General features: G+C 43.8%; 1 protein-coding gene and 1 pseudogene across 1 annotated transcript; both read left to right on the forward strand.

The window, feature by feature from the left end:
- The first annotated feature begins 3,318 nt into the window (after positions 1-3,318).
- On the forward strand, positions 3,319-6,855 carry LOC116551522 (annotated as a pseudogene).
- A 4,883-nt stretch (positions 6,856-11,738) lies between these two features.
- Positions 11,739-13,570, forward strand: CRYGC (crystallin gamma C). The gene is made up of 3 exons (XM_032278450.1): positions 11,739-11,874; positions 11,972-12,214; positions 13,231-13,570. Exons 1-3 carry the CDS (start codon positions 11,866-11,868, stop codon positions 13,501-13,503), a joined length of 525 nt encoding a protein of 174 aa, XP_032134341.1. The 5' UTR covers positions 11,739-11,865; the 3' UTR covers positions 13,504-13,570.
- Positions 13,571-18,909: the final 5,339 nt, after the last annotated feature.

Consider the following 18,909-nt stretch of genomic DNA (forward strand, 5'->3'; position numbering starts at 1 on the left):
AGCCAGGCATGGTGGTACACGCTTGTAATCCCAGCTACTCTGGAAGCCAAGGCAGGAGAATTGCTCCAACCCCGGAGGCAGAGGTTGCAGTGAGCCAAGATTGTGCCACTGCACTCCAGCCTGGGAGACAGAGTGAGACTGCATCTCAGGGGGAAAAAAAAGAGAGAGAGAAAAGAAATTGGTTACTCCTATTCCTGGGATACAGGCAAAGAAAAAGATGTCCTCCTCCTAATTCCAACATAAAGAGAAAGTCAATACTGGGGAGTGGCCTGGGGAAGAGGATATGCCCAAAATAACTCCTAATTCTACCCTTCACTTCTTCTCTTCCTCCTCTGTTTAAAGTAAATCCTGGGACCTCAAAGAGTGGAATGGAAGAAAAGATACCCCATAGAATCCCACCAATCTTTTCCCTATTGAGATGAACCAGCAATCTGAGATAATTCCAGTGTCAGCCTTCCTACTCGACACTCCGGACACCCTACACAGTGTTTCCTGTGTATCCTAGTTTGTAACACTAAGTCTAGATTTAAGCCTTTTTCTTCATTTTTTCACCCTTTCCTCCCTTTGAATTTATGATGTCCTCTTGCCTATTTAATCTTATAAACGCCCACCAAGCAAAGATACTAAAGAAGCAGCTATTACATAAAGAAGTGCCAAGAACTGTTGTGCTGAGTTACGCCCTCAGACTGTTCCCCTCACTAGGGGCTGCTTCTACAATTTTCCTGCCCTGCTACCTTGGGGTTAGGTCCTGATGTTAGTATGCGTCCCATTCTCACCTTTTCAGTCCTTGGAAGTTCAGTTATTTTCTTCTTTGTGTGTTTGTCAAGGCAAAAGTGTCCATCACAACCACCTGTTGCTTAAACAAGAAGAAATTCATTGTCAATTTTTTCCAAGAGGAATATTATTAGGACTCAAGCAAAGGTGGGTCAATGATTACTCCCTGTCTTCTTGTCCTTTACTGCACAGTCACCAAAGACACACTGAAAGAGTCAACCAGAAACTAGGACCTCTGTTACAGTGATCCTTGGTCCCTTATTCAGTCTCTTTTTTGGGACACTTTGGTCTACATGGTTACCACCTAAATGACCTCTGCTCATTTAACCAAGCACACACAGTCAAGCACACACTGCGTAACTATGTTTGCTCATTATGGCATATACAACGATGGGATGGACCACATCTATAACAGCAGTCCTGTAAGATTATAATAGAGTTGTAAAATGTCTATCGCCTAGTGATGTCATAGTGTAACATCTTAGTGCAACACATCACTCATGTATCCAGTGATGCTGGTGTAAATAAACCTTCTGTGCCATCAGCAGTATAAAAGCATAGCATATACAATTATGTGCAATAGTACATAATATTTGATCATAATAAGCAACTATGCTACTGGTTTGTGCATTTACTATGCTATACTATTTTTTCTTTTTTTTTTTTTTTTTTTTTGAGATGGAGTTTTGCTCTTGTTGCCCAGGCTGGAGCGCAATGGCATGATCTCAGCTCACTACAACCTCCACCTTCCGGGTTCAAGTGATTCTACTGCCTCAGCCTCCTGGGTAGCTGGGATTACAGGTGCACACCACCATGCTCAGCTAATTTTGTATTTTTAATTGAGACAGGTTTAATAGAGATAAGAGTTCACCATGTTGGCCAGGCTGGTCTCAGACTCCTGACCTCAGGTAATCCGCCTGCCTCGGCCTCCCAAAGTGCTGGGATTATAGGTGTGAGCCACCACACCTGGCTTACTGTATGTTTTATTGTCACTTTAGAGTATTCTCCTTCTACTTATATTAAAAAAGAATAGTTAACTGTAAACAGCCTCAGGCAGGCCCTTCAGGAGGTATTACAGAAGAAACATCATTATCATAGGTGACAGCTCCATGTGTGTTTTTTTTGCCCATGAAGATCTTTCAATGGAACAAGATGTGGAAATGGAAGACAGTGATGCTGATGATCCTCACCCTGCGTATGCCTAGACTCGTGTGTGTTTGTATCTTAGTTTTTCACAAAAAAACTTAAGCAGTAAAAGAATAGACCAGGCGTGGTGGCTCACGCCTGTAATCCCAACAAGTTGAGAGGCCGAGGCGGGCAGATCACTTGAGCCGAGGAGTTTGAGACCAGCCTAGGCAACACAACAAAACCCCATCTCTACTAAAAAATAGAAAAAAGGTTATATAATAGGATAAAAAGAAAGAAAATATTTTTGTGCAGCTATACAGCGTTTGTGGGCTTCTTTTTCTTTTTTCTTTTTCTCTTTCTAGTCAAGTGAAGCAGTGGGAATGGAAAAGGAACAAAGAAATTTGTAACTGGTTGTGATCAATTCGTTGTAAGCACCACTGCACTCGGACCAGCATGCTTGTGTTTTAAGCTAAATATTACTACAAGAGTCAAAAAGTTTTAAAATGTTAAAAAGTTTATAAAGTCGGCCAGGCGTGGTGGCTCACGCCTGTAATCCAAGCACTTTGGAGGCCAAGGCAGGAGGATCACCTAAGGTCGGGAGTTCAAGACCAGCCTCACAAACATGGTGAAACCCCGTCTTTATTAAAAAAAAAAAAAAAAAAGTTCATAAAGTCAAAAAGTTATAGTACGCTAATGTTAGTTTATTACTGAAGAAAGAAACACATTTTAAAATCAATGTAGTGTAGCCTAAGTGCACAGTATTTTTGAAGTCTACAGTAGTGTACAGTAATGTCCTGGGCCTTTACGTTCATTCGCCCTCACCCTCGCTCACTGACTCACCCAGAGCAACTTCCAGTTCTGCAAGCTCCATTCACAGTCAGTAGGTGTAGAATTTTTTATCGTTTATACCATATTTCCATATTTCTACTGTACATCTTCTATGTTTAGATTTGTTTAGATATACAAATACTAGTGTGGTAGGCCAATCCATCTAGGTCTGTGTAAGTACACTCTTTGATGTTCACACAACAACGAAATTTCTCAGAATGTACCCCATTCATAAGAGATGCATGGGGGAAGAGGAGACTAGACAATGGAGGCATGGGCCGGACTCAGTGGCTCTCTCCAGTAATTCCAGCACTTTGGAAGGCCGAGGCAGGAGGATCGCTTGAGCCCAGGAGTTCAAGACCAGCCTGGGCAGCATAGTGAGATCTCGTCTCTGTAAAAAATAACAAAGTTAGCCAGGCATTGTAGCAGGCACCTGTGGTCCCAGATTCTCGGGAAGCTGAGGTGGGAGAATCCCCTGAGCCAGAGAGGCAGAGGTTGCAGTGATCCAAGATCATGCTACTCTGCTCCAGCCTGGGCAACAGAGCAAGATGTTGTCTCAAAAAAAGAAAAAAATTAAAAAGCCAGAGAATGGAGGTGCAAGTGAGCAGCGGTGGTACAGGCGAGCATGCAGCCTAGGACCCTGACTCTGCCTCCAGCAAGGCTCCTGGCAGGGCCAACCACTGCAAGCTACATGGTGAGGGCCCAGGTCGTAAGAAATGGGCACATCCGGATGTAAGGGTGGGGTTGAAAAATACAGACAAGTAAAGCTGAAGGAAATTATCAGGAATGAAGACACTGTGAGCAGGCTGGAGGTCTTTGCAAGAGAAGGGAATATGTCTCACATCATCTTTGCTGCCCCCCTGGGAACTGACAAAGTTATAAGCATCCTGGGCCCAACACTGAAGGATGCTACATTGGAACTCAATGCTTCAAATGGCAAGGGCATTGACATTGCGAGGAATCAAATCAAAATGTTTGCTCGACAAAATGTCATCCTTCACAAAGGTCAACATAAGATCATCATCCCGGATGAAGCAGACAGTGTAACTGATGGGGTCCAGCAAGCCTTGAAGGGAACCATGAAAATCTGCTCTAAAATGACTCTGTATTCTTGCTTTTAATGCTTCAGATAAGATCACCAGAAGGCCAGTGTAACAGCGGCACAGATGAAGGACCAGAGAGAGGCCAAATTGGGGCTTGGACATCATGAGGAAGCTGTCGTAGTAATCTAAGGAGAAGAAGGTAAAGGAGAGTTTTAGAATTCTGCATTTGTCTGTCTGGTGGCTCTTAGCTCCAGCTGCAGGTCGGCATCTCTGGTGGAGCTTTAAAGAAACTAAGAATGTGGTGGCTCATGCTTGTAATACCAGCAATTTGGGAGGCCGAGGCACGCAGATCACCTGAGGTCAGGAGTTTGAGAGCAGTCTGGCCAACATGGTGAAACCCCATCTCTACTAAAAATACAAAAATAAATAAATAATTAGCTGGGCATGGTGGCATGCACCTGTAGTCCCAGCTACTCGGGAGGCTGAGGCAGGAGAATCACTTGAACCCGGGAGGCAGAGGTTGCAGTAAGCCGAGATCTTGCCACTGCACTCCAGCCTGGTGACAGAGCAAGACTCCATCTCAAATAAAAAGAAAGAAACAGCGAGTGTCCTGCTCCTACCCCAGCCAGACCGAATTGTCATCTGCCCAGAACGGCCCAACATTCAGCACACTTTGTGATTCCAGAGTCTTCCTGGGCCTGGACTGACTCATCTCAGGGCTTACGGAACGTGGATGTCTGCCCTGGAGGACCCTCTCCTCTTCCAGAAGCCATGGCCAGCCAAGGCCATGCCAGGGCAGTGCCAGCCAAGGCCTCTGTCTGATTTGCACTTCAGTTGGGTGATTTGAGGAAGGAGCTAAAAAAGCTGGGACTCACTCTGGATTAGATGTTAGCAGAGAGCAGGGTTAATTTTGTGATTAGTTATCTCAAGAAATCTTACCCATAGGGAGGGGAGACTAGAACACGGATAAACCCGTAATTCATAAAGAAGTAGCAGTTAGTCATTTTGGCTGAGAGAGTGGGGGCTTGGGATTTTGAGAGTGGAGCACTGACTTTGTTTCGGTCTGCGCTTAGGCAAAGTTAGGAAGTGGCTTTATTTTATCTCATTTCATCTCTCGGAGTAGCCTTGTCTGAAGCTGTTATTCTGTGAGACTGTTTATGTCTAACGGGGGATAACATGTCCTCACTGTGAGTACCAGGCAGCATCCGAACGTCAGGGGCTGCTCTTTTTTCTCACTTTTTTTCTCATTAATCAGACTATAGTCCACGAGATAACTCATGGTCTGAGTGGTTATGTGATTTGCCATGCAGCCAATCAGCAGGCCTTCTGAGTGCAGGCAGCCTGAGTCCAAAGCTCACACTCTTGCCTGTGAAGCTTTATGGCCTCCCTCATGTTTGGAAAAGGAAAAGCAATCTGTAAATCAATACTTTATACTTTAGTTAATACTTTGACATTTAGCCCTGTTTTTACCACATTTCTCTTTTTTTTTTTTTTTTTTTTTGAGATGGAGTTTCACTCCTGTTACCCAGGCTGGAGTGCAATGGCACGATCGCGGCTCACCGCAACCTCTGCCTCCTGGGTTCAGGCAATTCTCCTGCTTCAGCCTCCCGAGTAGCTGAGATTACAGGCACGTGCCACCATGCCCAGCTAATGTTTTGTATTTTTAGTAGAGACGAGTTTTCACCATGTTGACCAGGATGGTCTCGATCTCTTGACCTCATGATCCACCCGCCTCGGCCTCCCAAAGTGCTGGGATTACAGGCTTGAGCCACCACACCCGGCCCACATTTCTCTTAAGCACCTGCTGCCCAAGAAGAGTGGCGCCACCAGCATGGCTGGGCTGTGTGGATTATGCAGCTGCATCCTCGTAATCAAAGAGCTAATAGGGTGATGCCAGCCTCTGAAGGAAGCCTCACTACCTTCCCCGCTCTGTTCAGAGCCCACTGGATCACAGTGCACAGTCTTCTGCTACACAAAGCTGACCGACGCCCAGACCAGTGCCAGGCTGATGAATGCTAGAGAGAAGGGTACAGTGCTATACACTGACTATGGCCTAAAGGCCGTCATCTTCATGGCCCAGGGAGATATGAAACAGGTACAGAAAAATTGCAGTCAGTCTTCCGGGATCTGGCTTCAGTTACGGTGAGAATGTGTTCAGCGTCTGGGATGAGCCCCATCCCTTGCTCGTGAAGGAGATGATCAAGTATTGGGTGAATGCCAACGTCAAAGAAACCTACAAGATTCCTGCTCACCTATGGTATCTGGGCTACTCACCAGAAGATGTCATTGGCAACATCTTCCAAGTGTGTAAAACTTTCCAAATGGCAGAATAACTGATAAAGTGGAGTTTGCCAAGGAAATTGGCTACACTGGTATGGAAGCAGCAGAGGAGTCAATTCCCTTCTGCAGACGGTGGGCTCCTAGCCAGGCTGTGTCAAAAGACAATGGCCCTCATGGCCAGTTAGAGCAGAGACTTCATTGATTGGGTTACAACAGTCCTCACCCCTGAAATACAGGAGGCGCAGCCTTCTGAAGGGAGGTATGTGTGGGGAATGCCACCTTAGGCTGGTGCCAGCATATACCATACTTTGTTATTCGCATCCAATAGTACCGAATATTAAATGCATTTAATAAAAAGATCTTCCAAACAGGCTTTGTGTGGGCGACAAGGCCATTTTGTTTCTCGCTTGGGTGCAAGCAGGCTGAATCAGAGAAAGGACAGGCAAAGGGAGTAAGGGTGGAAATTGGCTTTATAGGTTGGGGTAATTTTGGGAGGCGGGGGTGTTACAGAGCAAGATCAGTTATAGTGCTGGGGGGTAGGGGCAAGCAGTATACATGACCACAAGCTCCGTTACAATGGCAGGTTGGGTAAGGCGGAAGAACAGCTAAGATGACAGGATGGGGAAAGGAGCATTCACATTATCATAAGAACAGTTCAGATGGCAGGATGGGGTGAGAGGCTTGTCCAGGGAAGCTCTGCTGGGCAATCAGGGACAATGGCGAACGCAGGCTGGGGGTGGGAGACTATTAGCCAAGGCAGGCAGGACTTCAGACTTTCTGTTTCCAGGCTTGCATATGGAGACCTGACATTTTAAACCCACGTGGTTTTCACTTTGCTTCTAGCAGATCTGCTCCAGGAGTGTTTGCGTTCAACCTCAGACTCACTGATAAGGTAATGGGGTGGGGCAGAAAGGCCCAGAGAGGCTCAGGGCGGGCACCTGATCTGTGTGTAAGTTGACATTTTAGCTAATAAAGCCTTGCAGTGTTTGTTGTAAGGTGACCACATGAGGCCTCGGGGAAAACCAGCTTCCTGTCTCTGCCCCTGCTTGTTCCTCTGCTTTCTACTTGTGAACCTGGCAGCCGGCAAGTAGGAAGACTGACTAGATAGTAGATTGGACAAGCTCATCTCAATTCTTCTAGAAGCATTAAGGGACCAGTTCCCTGGGGTGAGGGCAGAGTTTTCTGTAATTTCCTATTGAGGTAGACTTCTCAGAACCTGGGCAATGAGCTTGCTGAAGGGCTGCTGACGCGTTGCACAACACAGGCTCCCAGGAAAACTCCAGCGTGATGCCCTTCCCAGGTTCTCCAGGGAACTCTGCCTTTGCTTTAGAATTCCCCAGTGAATTTTATATTAATTTGTAGAATTGCCTTTTTATTTGCAAGGGTATTAATTTTTCTCATTTTTTAAATCAAAATTTCAATTGTATATTAAAAAAGAGATGCATGACTACATATGATATCATCAAATATTCATTGCTGAGAAGCAGGAAGGTGGGTGGTAAAATCAACTGCTGGCTGGACCTCAGACACCAGCCAACTCTAGAATTGGCTACCGCTATTGTAACATTAATTTCTCATCTCTAAAGAAATAAAAATTAGAATTACTAAGGAGTGGGAGGACTTAGGTCACAACACAGCATTCCCGATTTTTCCCTTTTGTTTATTATCTCCACTGTCATAAAGGCCCATTATGGTTGGGTGGGGTGGCTCACACCTGTAATCCCAACACTTTGAGAGGCCAAGGCTGGAGGATCATTTGAGCTCAGGAGTTAGAGACCAGCCTGGGCAACCTGGCAAGACTCCATTTCTTTTTTTTTTTTTTTTTTTTTGAGACAGAGTCTTGCTCTGTCACCAGGCTGGAGTGCAGTGGCACAATCTCAGCTCACTGCAACCTTCACCTCCCGATTCAAGTGATTCTTCCGACTCAGCCTCCCAAGCAGCTGGGACTACAAGCGTGTACCACCACACCTGGCTAATTTTTGTATTTTTAGTAGAGAGGTGGTTTCACCATGTGGACCAGGATGATCTCCACCTCTTGCCCTTGTGGTCCACCCACCTTGGCCTCCCAAAGTGCTGGGATTATAGGCATGAGTCACTGTGCCCGGCCTCTATTTTTCTTTAAAGCCCCATTAAATCAATCAAATGCAGGATGCTTGTGTCTCCTACACACCAAAAGTTGCCCATCCTGAACTTTGATGTGAGCGTGTTATGCCTGTGTATACTGAGCATTTGAAATAGGCTCCACAGACCATTATAACAATAAATTTCACACTAGGAATAACATTCACACATCCTTCACCCAAGGCATTTATTGAGTAACCTTTATGTGCCAGTCCACTATGCCAATTAGTGAGAACATAAAAATAAAGATGGAATAGTCCCTGCCTTTATGGGGCTCTCCCATCTATTTTGAGAAACTGATGTCTAAACAAAATAATTAGAGAAGTGATAGTTACCATTGGAGAGGTATGAGCATGAGGAGCTACGGAGGCAGTATTTAATTCAGCCCAGAAGATTAGGAAGTATTCAGGAAAATCTTTTACAGAGAAACTGATGCTTGAGTTGAGTTGAAGATGGGGTGAAACTTCCCTGGTTGAAAAATAAACTGGTGTCTCAGAGAGAAGGATCAATATGTTGAAAACCAAGAACAACATTAAATAACGTTGTGCGTTTGGGAAATGACAAGCGGTTCGGCGTGATCGAACAGAAAGTGTGGGGACAGACAGAGGAGGCCAAGTCGGGGATGCCATGCTAAGGAATCAATATTGGATCCCGGGGACAGTGGGAGTCCATGAAATATTTCAAGCAAATGAACAGCATGACTTGCTGTGTTTTGATTCTCATCACTCCAGCATCTGACTGAGTGCAGTTTGGATGAAGACAAGGCTGGACAGTCAGGAGGCTGTTGAAAGTCCAGCTGAGATGTGCTGAGACCCTGTGTAAGGCAGCTACAATGGCAGGGGTTTGCGGGGCTGGTGGTCGGAGCAGAGAAGAAAAGGAGAAAGATTTGAAAAAAGGTCAGAGAAATACAAGACTATGCCATTCTGGAACAAGAGCAACGTTCTGTGATATACATTTTCTGGTTCCTTTATTGCTTTTCTGTCTTCTTACCAGTGCTCTAATTTAAGTGCTGGTATCTCTGCTCTGATTCTCTCATTATGTACATAAGAAACTTTATGGAAGAAGAAAGAGTGCTACAAAGCAGAGATCACATCTGCCTTCAGGTTTAAAGAGAATGTTAGGCAGGACACAGTGACTCACACCTGTAATCACAGCACTTTGGGAGGCCAAAACAAAAGGATTGCTTGAGCCCAGGAGATCAAGACCAGACTGGGCAACATAGTGAGACCTTGCCTCTACACAAAGAAAATACAAAAAATTAGCTGGGCATGGTGGCGTGCACCTGTAGTCCCAGCTACTCAAGAGGCTGAAGTGGGAGCTTGAGCTTGAGTATGGGAGGCAGAGATTGCAGTGAGCTAAGATTGCATCACTGCACTCTAGCCTAGGCAACAGAGCAGAACTCTGTCTCAAAATAAATAAATAAATAAAATAAAGAGAATGTTAGTACAATTCCTAATAAGGCATTACCTGGGGATGGCTAAAGCATATGATTTCCTTATCAAAACATGAAGGGATAAACCACATTAGTGTTTTGGCCCAAGAACTATTTGGTGCTTATTAAAAATACAGGTTCTGGGCTGGGCATGGTGGCTCAAGCCTGTAATCCAGCACTTTGGGAGGCCAAGGCTGATGGAACATTTGAGGCCAGGAGTTTGAGACCAGTCTGGCCAACATAGCAAAACCCCATCTCTACTAAAAATACAAATATTAGCTGGGCATAGTGGCATGTGCCTGTAATCTCAGCTACTAGAGAAGCTGAGAGGCAGAAGAATCGCTTGAACCCGGGAGATGGAGTTTGCAGTGAGCTGAGATCGAGCCACTGCACTCCAGTCTGGGTAACAGAGAGAGACTCCATCTTAAAACACAAATAAATAAATAAAATAAAAAATAAAAACATCTGATCTGAGGTCTTCTCCTGATCTAATGATGCAGGATTTGGCCAAAAGGTCGAGAGGGTAATTTGCATTTTTAACAAGCAAGGTGATTCTCATGCACTCTAGACTGTGAAAACCACCTGAAGATTTCTACAGTCCTTTCCAAGCCTGATTTTTCTTTAATCAGAAAATGACTTCATAGAGGATAAATTTTTTCAGGAATCTTTGAGAGGATTAAATATCTTTGACAGAGATAAACAGGATGAATAATGTCACTTAATAATGTCACTCGATTACTAAAAACAACAGTTATTCAATGTTGGTTTGCGCCAAGCATGTACCAAATGCCTTATACACATAATCCCACTTATTCATGTCAATGTTCTTTAGCCAAAGACCACCAGGGATACACTTGTCTTTAAACAAGTTGGATTTATTACTTGTTACAGCAAGGGAGAACATTCTCCTTGGGGAAGTGTGGAATGTCTCAGTAAGAGGGCTTAGAAAGAAATTGTTATAGGATTTGCACTTTAGTTGTGTGATTTCAGGAAGGAGCTGAAAAAGCTGGGATTCACTCTGGATTAGATGTTAGCAGAAAGCAGGATTAATTTTGTGATTAGATATCCCAAGAAATCTTACCCATAGGGAGGGGAGACTAGAACACGGATAAACCCGTAATTCATAAAGAAGTAGCAGTTAATAATTTTGGCTGAGAGAGTGGGGGCTTGGGATTGACTTTGTTTTGGTCTGCGCTTAGACAAAGTTAAGAAGTGGCTTTACTTTATCTCATTTCATCATGGTCTCGGAGTAGTCTTGTCTGAAGTTGTTATGCTGTGGGACTGTTTATGTCTAATAGGGGCATAACATGTCCTCACTGTGAGTGTCAGGCAGCATCCAAGAGCAGTCAGAGGCTGCTCTTTTTTCTCAATTTTTTTTCTCATTAACCAGACTATAGTCCATGAGATAACTCAAGCTCTGAGTGGTTATGCCATTTGCCATGCAGCTAATCAGTGGGCCTTCTGAGTACAGATGGCCTGAGTCCAAAGCTCACACTCTTGCCTGTGAAGCTTTATGACCTCCCGCAAGCTTGAAAAAGGGAAAGCGATCTATAAAGCAGTATACGGTACTTCTCAGTCTTGGGCGCAGTGACCACAGAAACCTTTCCCTTGCGTGTTATTACAAATTCACTACCAGGGCCTGATTTCTGGTTACGTGACATGCACCCATGAAAGGCAAAGTTAAGAGCTGTCTTAAAACACTGGGTTAACAAAGTCAAAACTAGCCAAGATAAGAATCTAGATTTATGTCCTGCACTGGACTGGAAAATTGTTTAAAGACAAAAATGTAAGACAGAGCAGTCTCTGCCATCCAGCAAAATGAGTCAGTGCTTGTGGCGTTCTACCTCAACAATCTCTCTGGAATCCTGGAGAAATTCTGCAACGGCATAGATCTTTCCCAGAAAATTCACAGAGAATAACTGAATCACATAGGGAGAGCCACGAATTTCAGTGCAGACTGATGCGCAGATACATTTAGAAAACACTAGGAATCCAAATAAAAGCAACACAGAGCAGTAACGCACAGGACAGCGTTAGAATATGCCAGAGAACAAGGCCACAATCTACAATCATTTCCAGTGAATGCAGCATGTTAAAGGGATGCATAAACTCCCCTTGCCGCCGAGGGCCCCTTTTGTGTTGTTCTTGCCAACGCAGCAGCCACCCTGCTATATAGACTGGCTGCGCGGCCACAGACACCATCACACTGAACTCTGCGGCCCCATCGCACTGAGCTCGCATCATCCGACTCCACCAGCCATGGGGAAGGTGAGCAGATAACAATTAAATAAAATGAAAAAAACTGCCTTTATATTATACCTGTTAGGAGCAAATGATGTAACTCGGAATGATTCTTCCTTTGCAGATCACCTTCTTTGAAGACAGGGCCTTCCAGGGCCGCTGCTACGAGTGCACCACCGACTGCCCCAACCTGCAGACCTATTTGAGCCGCTGCAACTCCATCCGGGTGGAGAGCGGCTGCTGGATGCTTTATGAGCGCCCCAACTACCAAGGTCAGCAATACTTGCTGCGGCGCGGGGAGTATCCTGACTACCAGCAATGGATGGGCCTCAGCGACTCAATCCGCTCCTGTTGTCTCATCCCCCAAGTGAGTTTTCTAGATTTCGATCCTGCTGAGGAGTGTCCGCATTGCATTGTCAATGTGGGTTAGAGGGAGGGAGGTTTGCATTTAAAAACACCTAAGGGTTAGAAGGACATTAGACACCTGCAGAAGCTAGATAGAGAACACGCACAAAAACAGCAGAGAATATAAGGAAGAACCCACTTAGAGGAAGGATCTGTTTTCCTTTAGATTTTTGCTACCGATAAGTCAGTCAAAAGTGGCCTGTAGCAAATGTAATATCATAATGGGCTATAAAGCAAAACTTGCAAACGGGAAGCTGGTTGGGCACACAAAGACGGTATTTTTTGCCTATTTTTACTATAGGCAAAATAATAAAAAAATTGTTTTGCCTATAGTAAAGGAATTTCTGATGAATGAATTCGATAGGTTCCACTGTGGACTAGTAAGTAAACCTTCACAAATGTATTGTTAATATAGGCTAGCCAAAGTTTTTGTCTCACTTTGGAAAAGGTAATTTTTCTTAATTTGGAAAATCCGTTAAATTCTCTTTCCAAATGACTATTTAAATTAACTTTACACGTACAAGATTTTTAAAATTTTACTTTAGTGGTAAATTTATATGTTTATAAATTTGAGAGATAATACTCTTACTAAAAGAATGCTAGTCAAAATAAATTATGTCTATTTTCCCCTCCCAAATGTAGTTTTAATTAATACAGGTAATTAGGAATCAAGATATTTGAATTCTTGATGGTTTCTAACTCAGAGTTTGAACCTCTTAAAAATTCCGGCTCCTGAATAAGAATGAATTTCAGGTCCAAAGTGCAGGTCAAATAGAAAATGAGCATGCCAGTATTTAAGTGCTAGCAGAAGATAGATCCACGCACAGCATCACAGCAATCTTCTACGTTTTACATTGTCTAAATGTTACATGGACAATTCCATGCCCCAACCTACCAAGTTCATCCGTTCTTTGGTTGAACAAATTCTAAAAGAGACTCATTTGCTTTTTTCCATCCTTCTTTCTGTGAACCGAGTAGACAGGTTCCCACAGGCTGCGGCTGTACGAGAGAGAAGACCACAAAGGCCTCATGATGGAGCTGAGTGAGGACTGCCCCAGCATCCAGGACCGCTTCCACCTCAGCGAGATCCGTTCCCTCCACGTGCTGGAGGGCTGCTGGGTCCTCTACGAGCTGCCCAACTACCGGGGGCGGCAGTTCCTGCTGAGGCCCCAAGAGTACAGGCGGTGCCAGGACTGGGGGGCCATGGATGCTAAGGCAGGCTCTTTGCGGAGAGTGGTGGATTTATACTAAAATAGCTTAACACTCCTGATTTCCCATTTTGGAACCCAATAAAGTATTTAGTCTGCATTGTTGGCAATTGCTGACTTCTGTCTTTCTTTCACTGTACAAATCAGTTCACCTTTAAATGCTCCTTGTTAAAAGTTAAGTAGTGAATGGGGATGAAAGTGGGGTCTGTTGGAGAAGGGCTTCAAGGTAGAGTGAGTTTGAATAAGACTCGGAACTTGGGGTGGAAGCAGGGTGTAGCCTGCCTGAGAAACCAAAGACAGGGCAATGCCAGAGACCTGGGGGAGGCTGGCTGGCGAGAAGGGAGGCATTCAACTAAGCACCTTGAGGAACAAGAGTTCAGAAGTTTCCTTCTGACCCAAAATGTGGGTCAGACAAAAGGTAAAGTCAGGTGAGTGGTGAGAGCAAACTTAACTTGGCCAGCAGTCTGATTAGGCTACATAAAGGATTGCAGTTTTGTTACTTTCAGGCACGGTACTTTACAATTAATGCCAGGGCCACCCGGCCACTGCTGTACCTTTGAACAAAGTCAAAGACCATTCGTCTTCGTTTGAAAATGGTTCCTGTCCAGGACTGTAACTCTTGGTCCATACTACCCCTGGCCCAAATGCTGTGTCAATTACAGAAACTGCACATCAATACAGGGTGTCCAGCTATTGCAAATAAATTAATAAGGAGACACATCAATCTTTTAAATAGACTTGCATGGTATAGTGCATCCCAAACATAAAAAGCTCTGTAACTACAAAAAACATCATTCTGTCATAAAGGCATACGCATGATATGTTCATCACAGCACTATTCACAACAGCAAACCCATGGAATCAACCTAAATGCCCATCGATGGTAGGCTGGATTTTACAAAGTGGTACATATGCACGGTGGAATAATATGCAGTCATAAAAAAGAATGAGATCCTGTTCTTTCGAGCAACATAGGTGGAGCTGGAGGCCATTATCCTAAGCAAATGAACACAGGAACAGAAAACAAAATACCTCATGTTCTCGCTTGTGAGTAGGAGCTAAACTTTGAGTACATGTGGACACAAAGAAAAAACAAGAGACACTGGGGCCTATTTGAGGGTGGAAGTTGGGAGGTTGAAGAGGATCAAAAAACTACCTGTCAGGTACTATGCTTATCACCTGGGTGATAAAATAATCTGGACACCAAACCCCTACAACACACAATTTACCTTTATTACAATTTACCTGTATATTAATTTGCCTGTATTACAAACCTGGATGTGTGCCCCTGAATCTAAAATGAAAGTTAAAATAAATAAATAAGTCCTTTACCTACAAAAAGGCTCAAATTTAAAGGTGATTAAAGAATGCCATAATTTTGGCAGCCTTTCATTAAACTAAAATCTACTTGCTCATAAACAAAGCCCTAAAAAGTAAAAAAAGAAAAAGGAAAAAAAAAGAATTGCAAGTCTTTTTTTATTATTTATTTATTTGTTTGTTTAGAGACAGAGTCTCACTCTGTAGCCAGGCTGGAGTGCTATGGCGCAATCTTGGCTCACTGCAACCTCTGACTCCCTGGTTCAAATGATTCCCTTGCCTCAGCCTCCCGAGTAGCTGGGATTGCAGGCATGTGCCACCATGCCCAGCTAGTTTTTGTTTGTTTGTTTGGTTTTTGTATTTTTAGTAGAGATGGGGTTTCACCATGTTGATCAGGCTGGCCTCAAACTCCTGACCTTGTGGTCTACCCACCTTGGCCTCCCAAAGTCCTGGGATTACAGGGATGAGCCACTGCGTCCAGCCAAGTCTTTTCATCAGTAGAGAATTAGTTTATTTTAACTTAAAATTTTCCCTTCAAGCCGGGCGCGGTGGCTCAAGCCTGTAATCCCAGCACTTTGGGAGGCCGAGGCGGGTGGATCACGAGGTCAAGAGATCGAGACCATCCTGGTCAACACGGTGAAACCCCGTCTCTACTAAAAATACAAAAAATTAGCTGGGCATGGTGGCGCGTGCCTGTAATCCCAGCTACTCAGGAGGCTGAGGCAGGAGAATTGCCTGAACCCAGGAGGTGGAGGTTGCGGTGAGCCGAGATCGCGCCATCGCACTCCAGCCCGGGTAACAAGAGCGAAACTCCGTCCCAAAAAAAAAAAAAAAAAGAAAAAAAAAATTTCCCTTCAAAGTAAAAGCCTCCCATAATCTTACTACTGTAGAAATTATACAAAGAAGTTGAGGGGAGTCCTTCTGATGCCCCTCATTGCTCTTGTTTACAGTTAGTGGGCACCCTTCTGGGGTTTTCTCCTTATTTACATAGCTCTCTCAAAAAGCACATGCTTCTTTTCTTTACAAAAACGGGATGATGCTGTACATAGTCATCTGCAACTTGATTTTAAAATGCATTATAATATGGACCTATGTCTAGGCCAGCACCTTATTCTGTTCAATGGTTGAATTGCATCCTATTGTTTGGAGGTCGCCTAGACCATTTCACCATGTGTCCACTTAGGTGATTGGGCTTTTCCAATATCACTTTTACCAACAATGCTGCAAATCATAACATTGCACATATTCGTAATCTTAATGTGCCATAATTTTAAAAAGATAGTGACCTAGAAGTGAGACTACCAGCTCATAGTGCAAGTTTATTTTATTTTATTTATTTATTTTTTGAGACACAGACACTCTATCTTGTCCAGGATGGAGGGCAGTGGCACAAACACAGCTCACTGCAGCCTCGACCTCCCAGGCTCAAGTGACCCTCCCACCTCAGCCTCCTAAGAAGCTGGGACTACAGGTATGCACCACCATGCCTGGCTAATTTTTTCATTTTTTGTAGAAAGGGGGTCTCACTGTGCTGCCAGGCCTGGTCTTGAACTCCTGGGATCAAGTGATCCTCCCACATCAGCCTCTGAAAGTGCTGGGATTACAGATGTGAGACACCACATCCACCCACAAATTTAGTTTCTATTTCAATAGCCTCCAGTTATTAGGTACTAGAGACTTAACTTCCTTGAGTTAGGATCCTTACCAATCTTTGAGCACCTACCATGTGCCTGCTATATGTAGCAACGGAGATGTAGAAAACAATCAAAACAAACAAACAAAAAAGGTATTTCTCTACCACTGCAGAGCTCCACATAGAAAGAATACTAAATATTGGCTGGGTGTGGTGGCTCACACCTGTAATCCCAGCACTTTGGGAGGCTGAGGTGAGTGGATCACGAGGTCAGGAGTTCACCACCAGCCTGGCCAAGATGGTGAAACCCTATCTCTACTAAAAATACAAAAAAAAAAAAAAATTAGCCGGGCATGGTGGCTGGCACCTGTAATCCCAGCTACTCAGGAGGCCAAGGCAGAGAATTGTTTGAACTGGAGAGGTGGAGGCTGCAGTGAGCGAGGTCGCACCACTGCACTCCAGCCTGGGCGACAGAGCAGGAGTTGAAAGAAAAAGAAAGAAAGAAAGAAAGAGAGAGAGAGGGAGGGAGGGAGGGAGGGAGGAAGGAAAGAAACTAAATATTAATACTAAATAAGATATAATCACTTTTTAAATTTAAGTACTTACCAAGTACTAAATAATATATATTTAATCACTTTTGTTTATCAAATACTTTTACATATTTCTTACAGTATATGTTTAACGTTTTGGAAGAAAAAGTGTTTTCCTGGCATGAGGTACACTACACATCCAACACTTGCTTACACATCTTACTTTTCTGCAACTTTTTTTTTTCTGCTTTGGAACAGCATCTCCACAGAATACTCAGTTTCCTGTGAATGGAAACCCATCTGTTCTTGCCACAACAGACAGCAGATGAAGGGTGGCATTACAGGAGCAGCTACTTCCTGACTTTGGTTCTTTGGCTGGGGCACAGGCAGTCAAGAAGGTAGTCACAGGGAAAAAACCCAGGGGTAGTCCCAGGTTCTCTGTCACCTGCACCTCCTGCCTCCATCTGGCCCTCCTTCCCACTCCCTCCGCCTCCTGCCTTTCTACTTCTTTGTTCCTTTCTCTAGCCCACTGGTCTTGGGATATAGGATATGTGAATCTCCCAATCTCTGTCTCAGTTTTTAGGGGTGAAAGAGACCAGCTCAAGTTAGGGTTTTGCTACATACAGTCAATATCAATAAATTTGTATAGCTGGTATAAATGCCAGTCTAAAAATAATCCATGCATTTTGTAAATGACTTATTTTCCTTCTTTCTCTCACACAAAAATGACAGTCAGCTTGCAATCCATCATGAAATAACCTTTTTCTTCTTTAGAATTTCAAAAGGGAAGTGTTAGGGAACTAGGTTCCCGTCACTGATACAGTCAGTTTTGAGCCTTTACTGGTAAATTGCGTATATTTAGTGAAGGATTCTGGGAACAATCAAGATTGATGTTAACTAATTATGGTGGTGGCAGACAAGGATGAAGGTGCTTGAAAAGTAGTAGCTTGGCCGGGCACAGTGGCTCACACCTGTAATCCCAGCACTTTGGGAGGCTGAGGCAGGCAGATCATGAGGTCAAGAGATCGAGACCATCCTAGCCAACGTGGTAAAACCCCATCTCTACTAAAAATAAAAAACTTAGCCAGGTGTGGTGGTGTCTGCCTGTAGTCCCAGCTACTAGAGAGGCTGAGGCAGGAGAACCGCCTGAACCTGGAAGGCAAAGGTTGCAGTGAGCCGAGATCACACCGCTGCACTCCAGCAGGGCATCAGAGCGAGACTCCATCTCAAAAAAGCAAAATAGTAGCTCATTTAAAATGAAAATATCATGTGACACAATTAGAGATGACAGTTTTATAGCAAAAGCTGTATTAATGAAGAACACGATCTTGAAGGCAAAAATATGGCTATTTCTTTGGAGGGAAATTTAAACCCAGAACTACAAAACTTCCTGTTTCTTTTACTAAAAGTGCTTGAGACGCACATTAAATCTTTTAAGGATGAGAAATTTTATAAATGAAGTATATAGGAAATAGCACTTTCTGTTTTTTCAGCCCCAGGCTGAAATAAAGCCTTCTCTCTTCCTGGTCAATGGAAAAGTCAAGCCCAAAGTCCCTTGCTTTTGTCTTCCGAATGCACCTGAAATTTCAGCTGCAACTGCATGTCAACAGAGGCAGTGGTTCACACAGACATCCCCATCATGCTCCTCGAGGTTTCCCTGAACCACTCTGCCCATGCTCTCCGGGACTCTTTGCATCCTGGTTCCTTCTCATATTTTACTGTGTCTGCATCCACACTCCTCCCACAGAAGCCTGGACTCAAAAACAATTCAGCAGAATAACGATTATTTAATTTTTTGTATTTTTATTGATATATCATAGTTGTACATACTTTTGGGCCACATGTGATATTTTGATACATGTATACAAAATATACAGTGTACATTACACATATACAACGTATAATGATCAAAGCAGGGTAATCACCTCAAAGATTTATCTTTTCTTTTTGTTGGGAACATTACAGTTCT

The sequence above is a fragment of the Sapajus apella genome, unplaced genomic scaffold (assembly GCF_009761245.1).
Source record: "Sapajus apella isolate SASKATOON/1434 unplaced genomic scaffold, GSC_monkey_1.0 scaffold10, whole genome shotgun sequence".
Classification (NCBI taxonomy): Eukaryota; Metazoa; Chordata; class Mammalia; order Primates; family Cebidae; genus Sapajus; species Sapajus apella.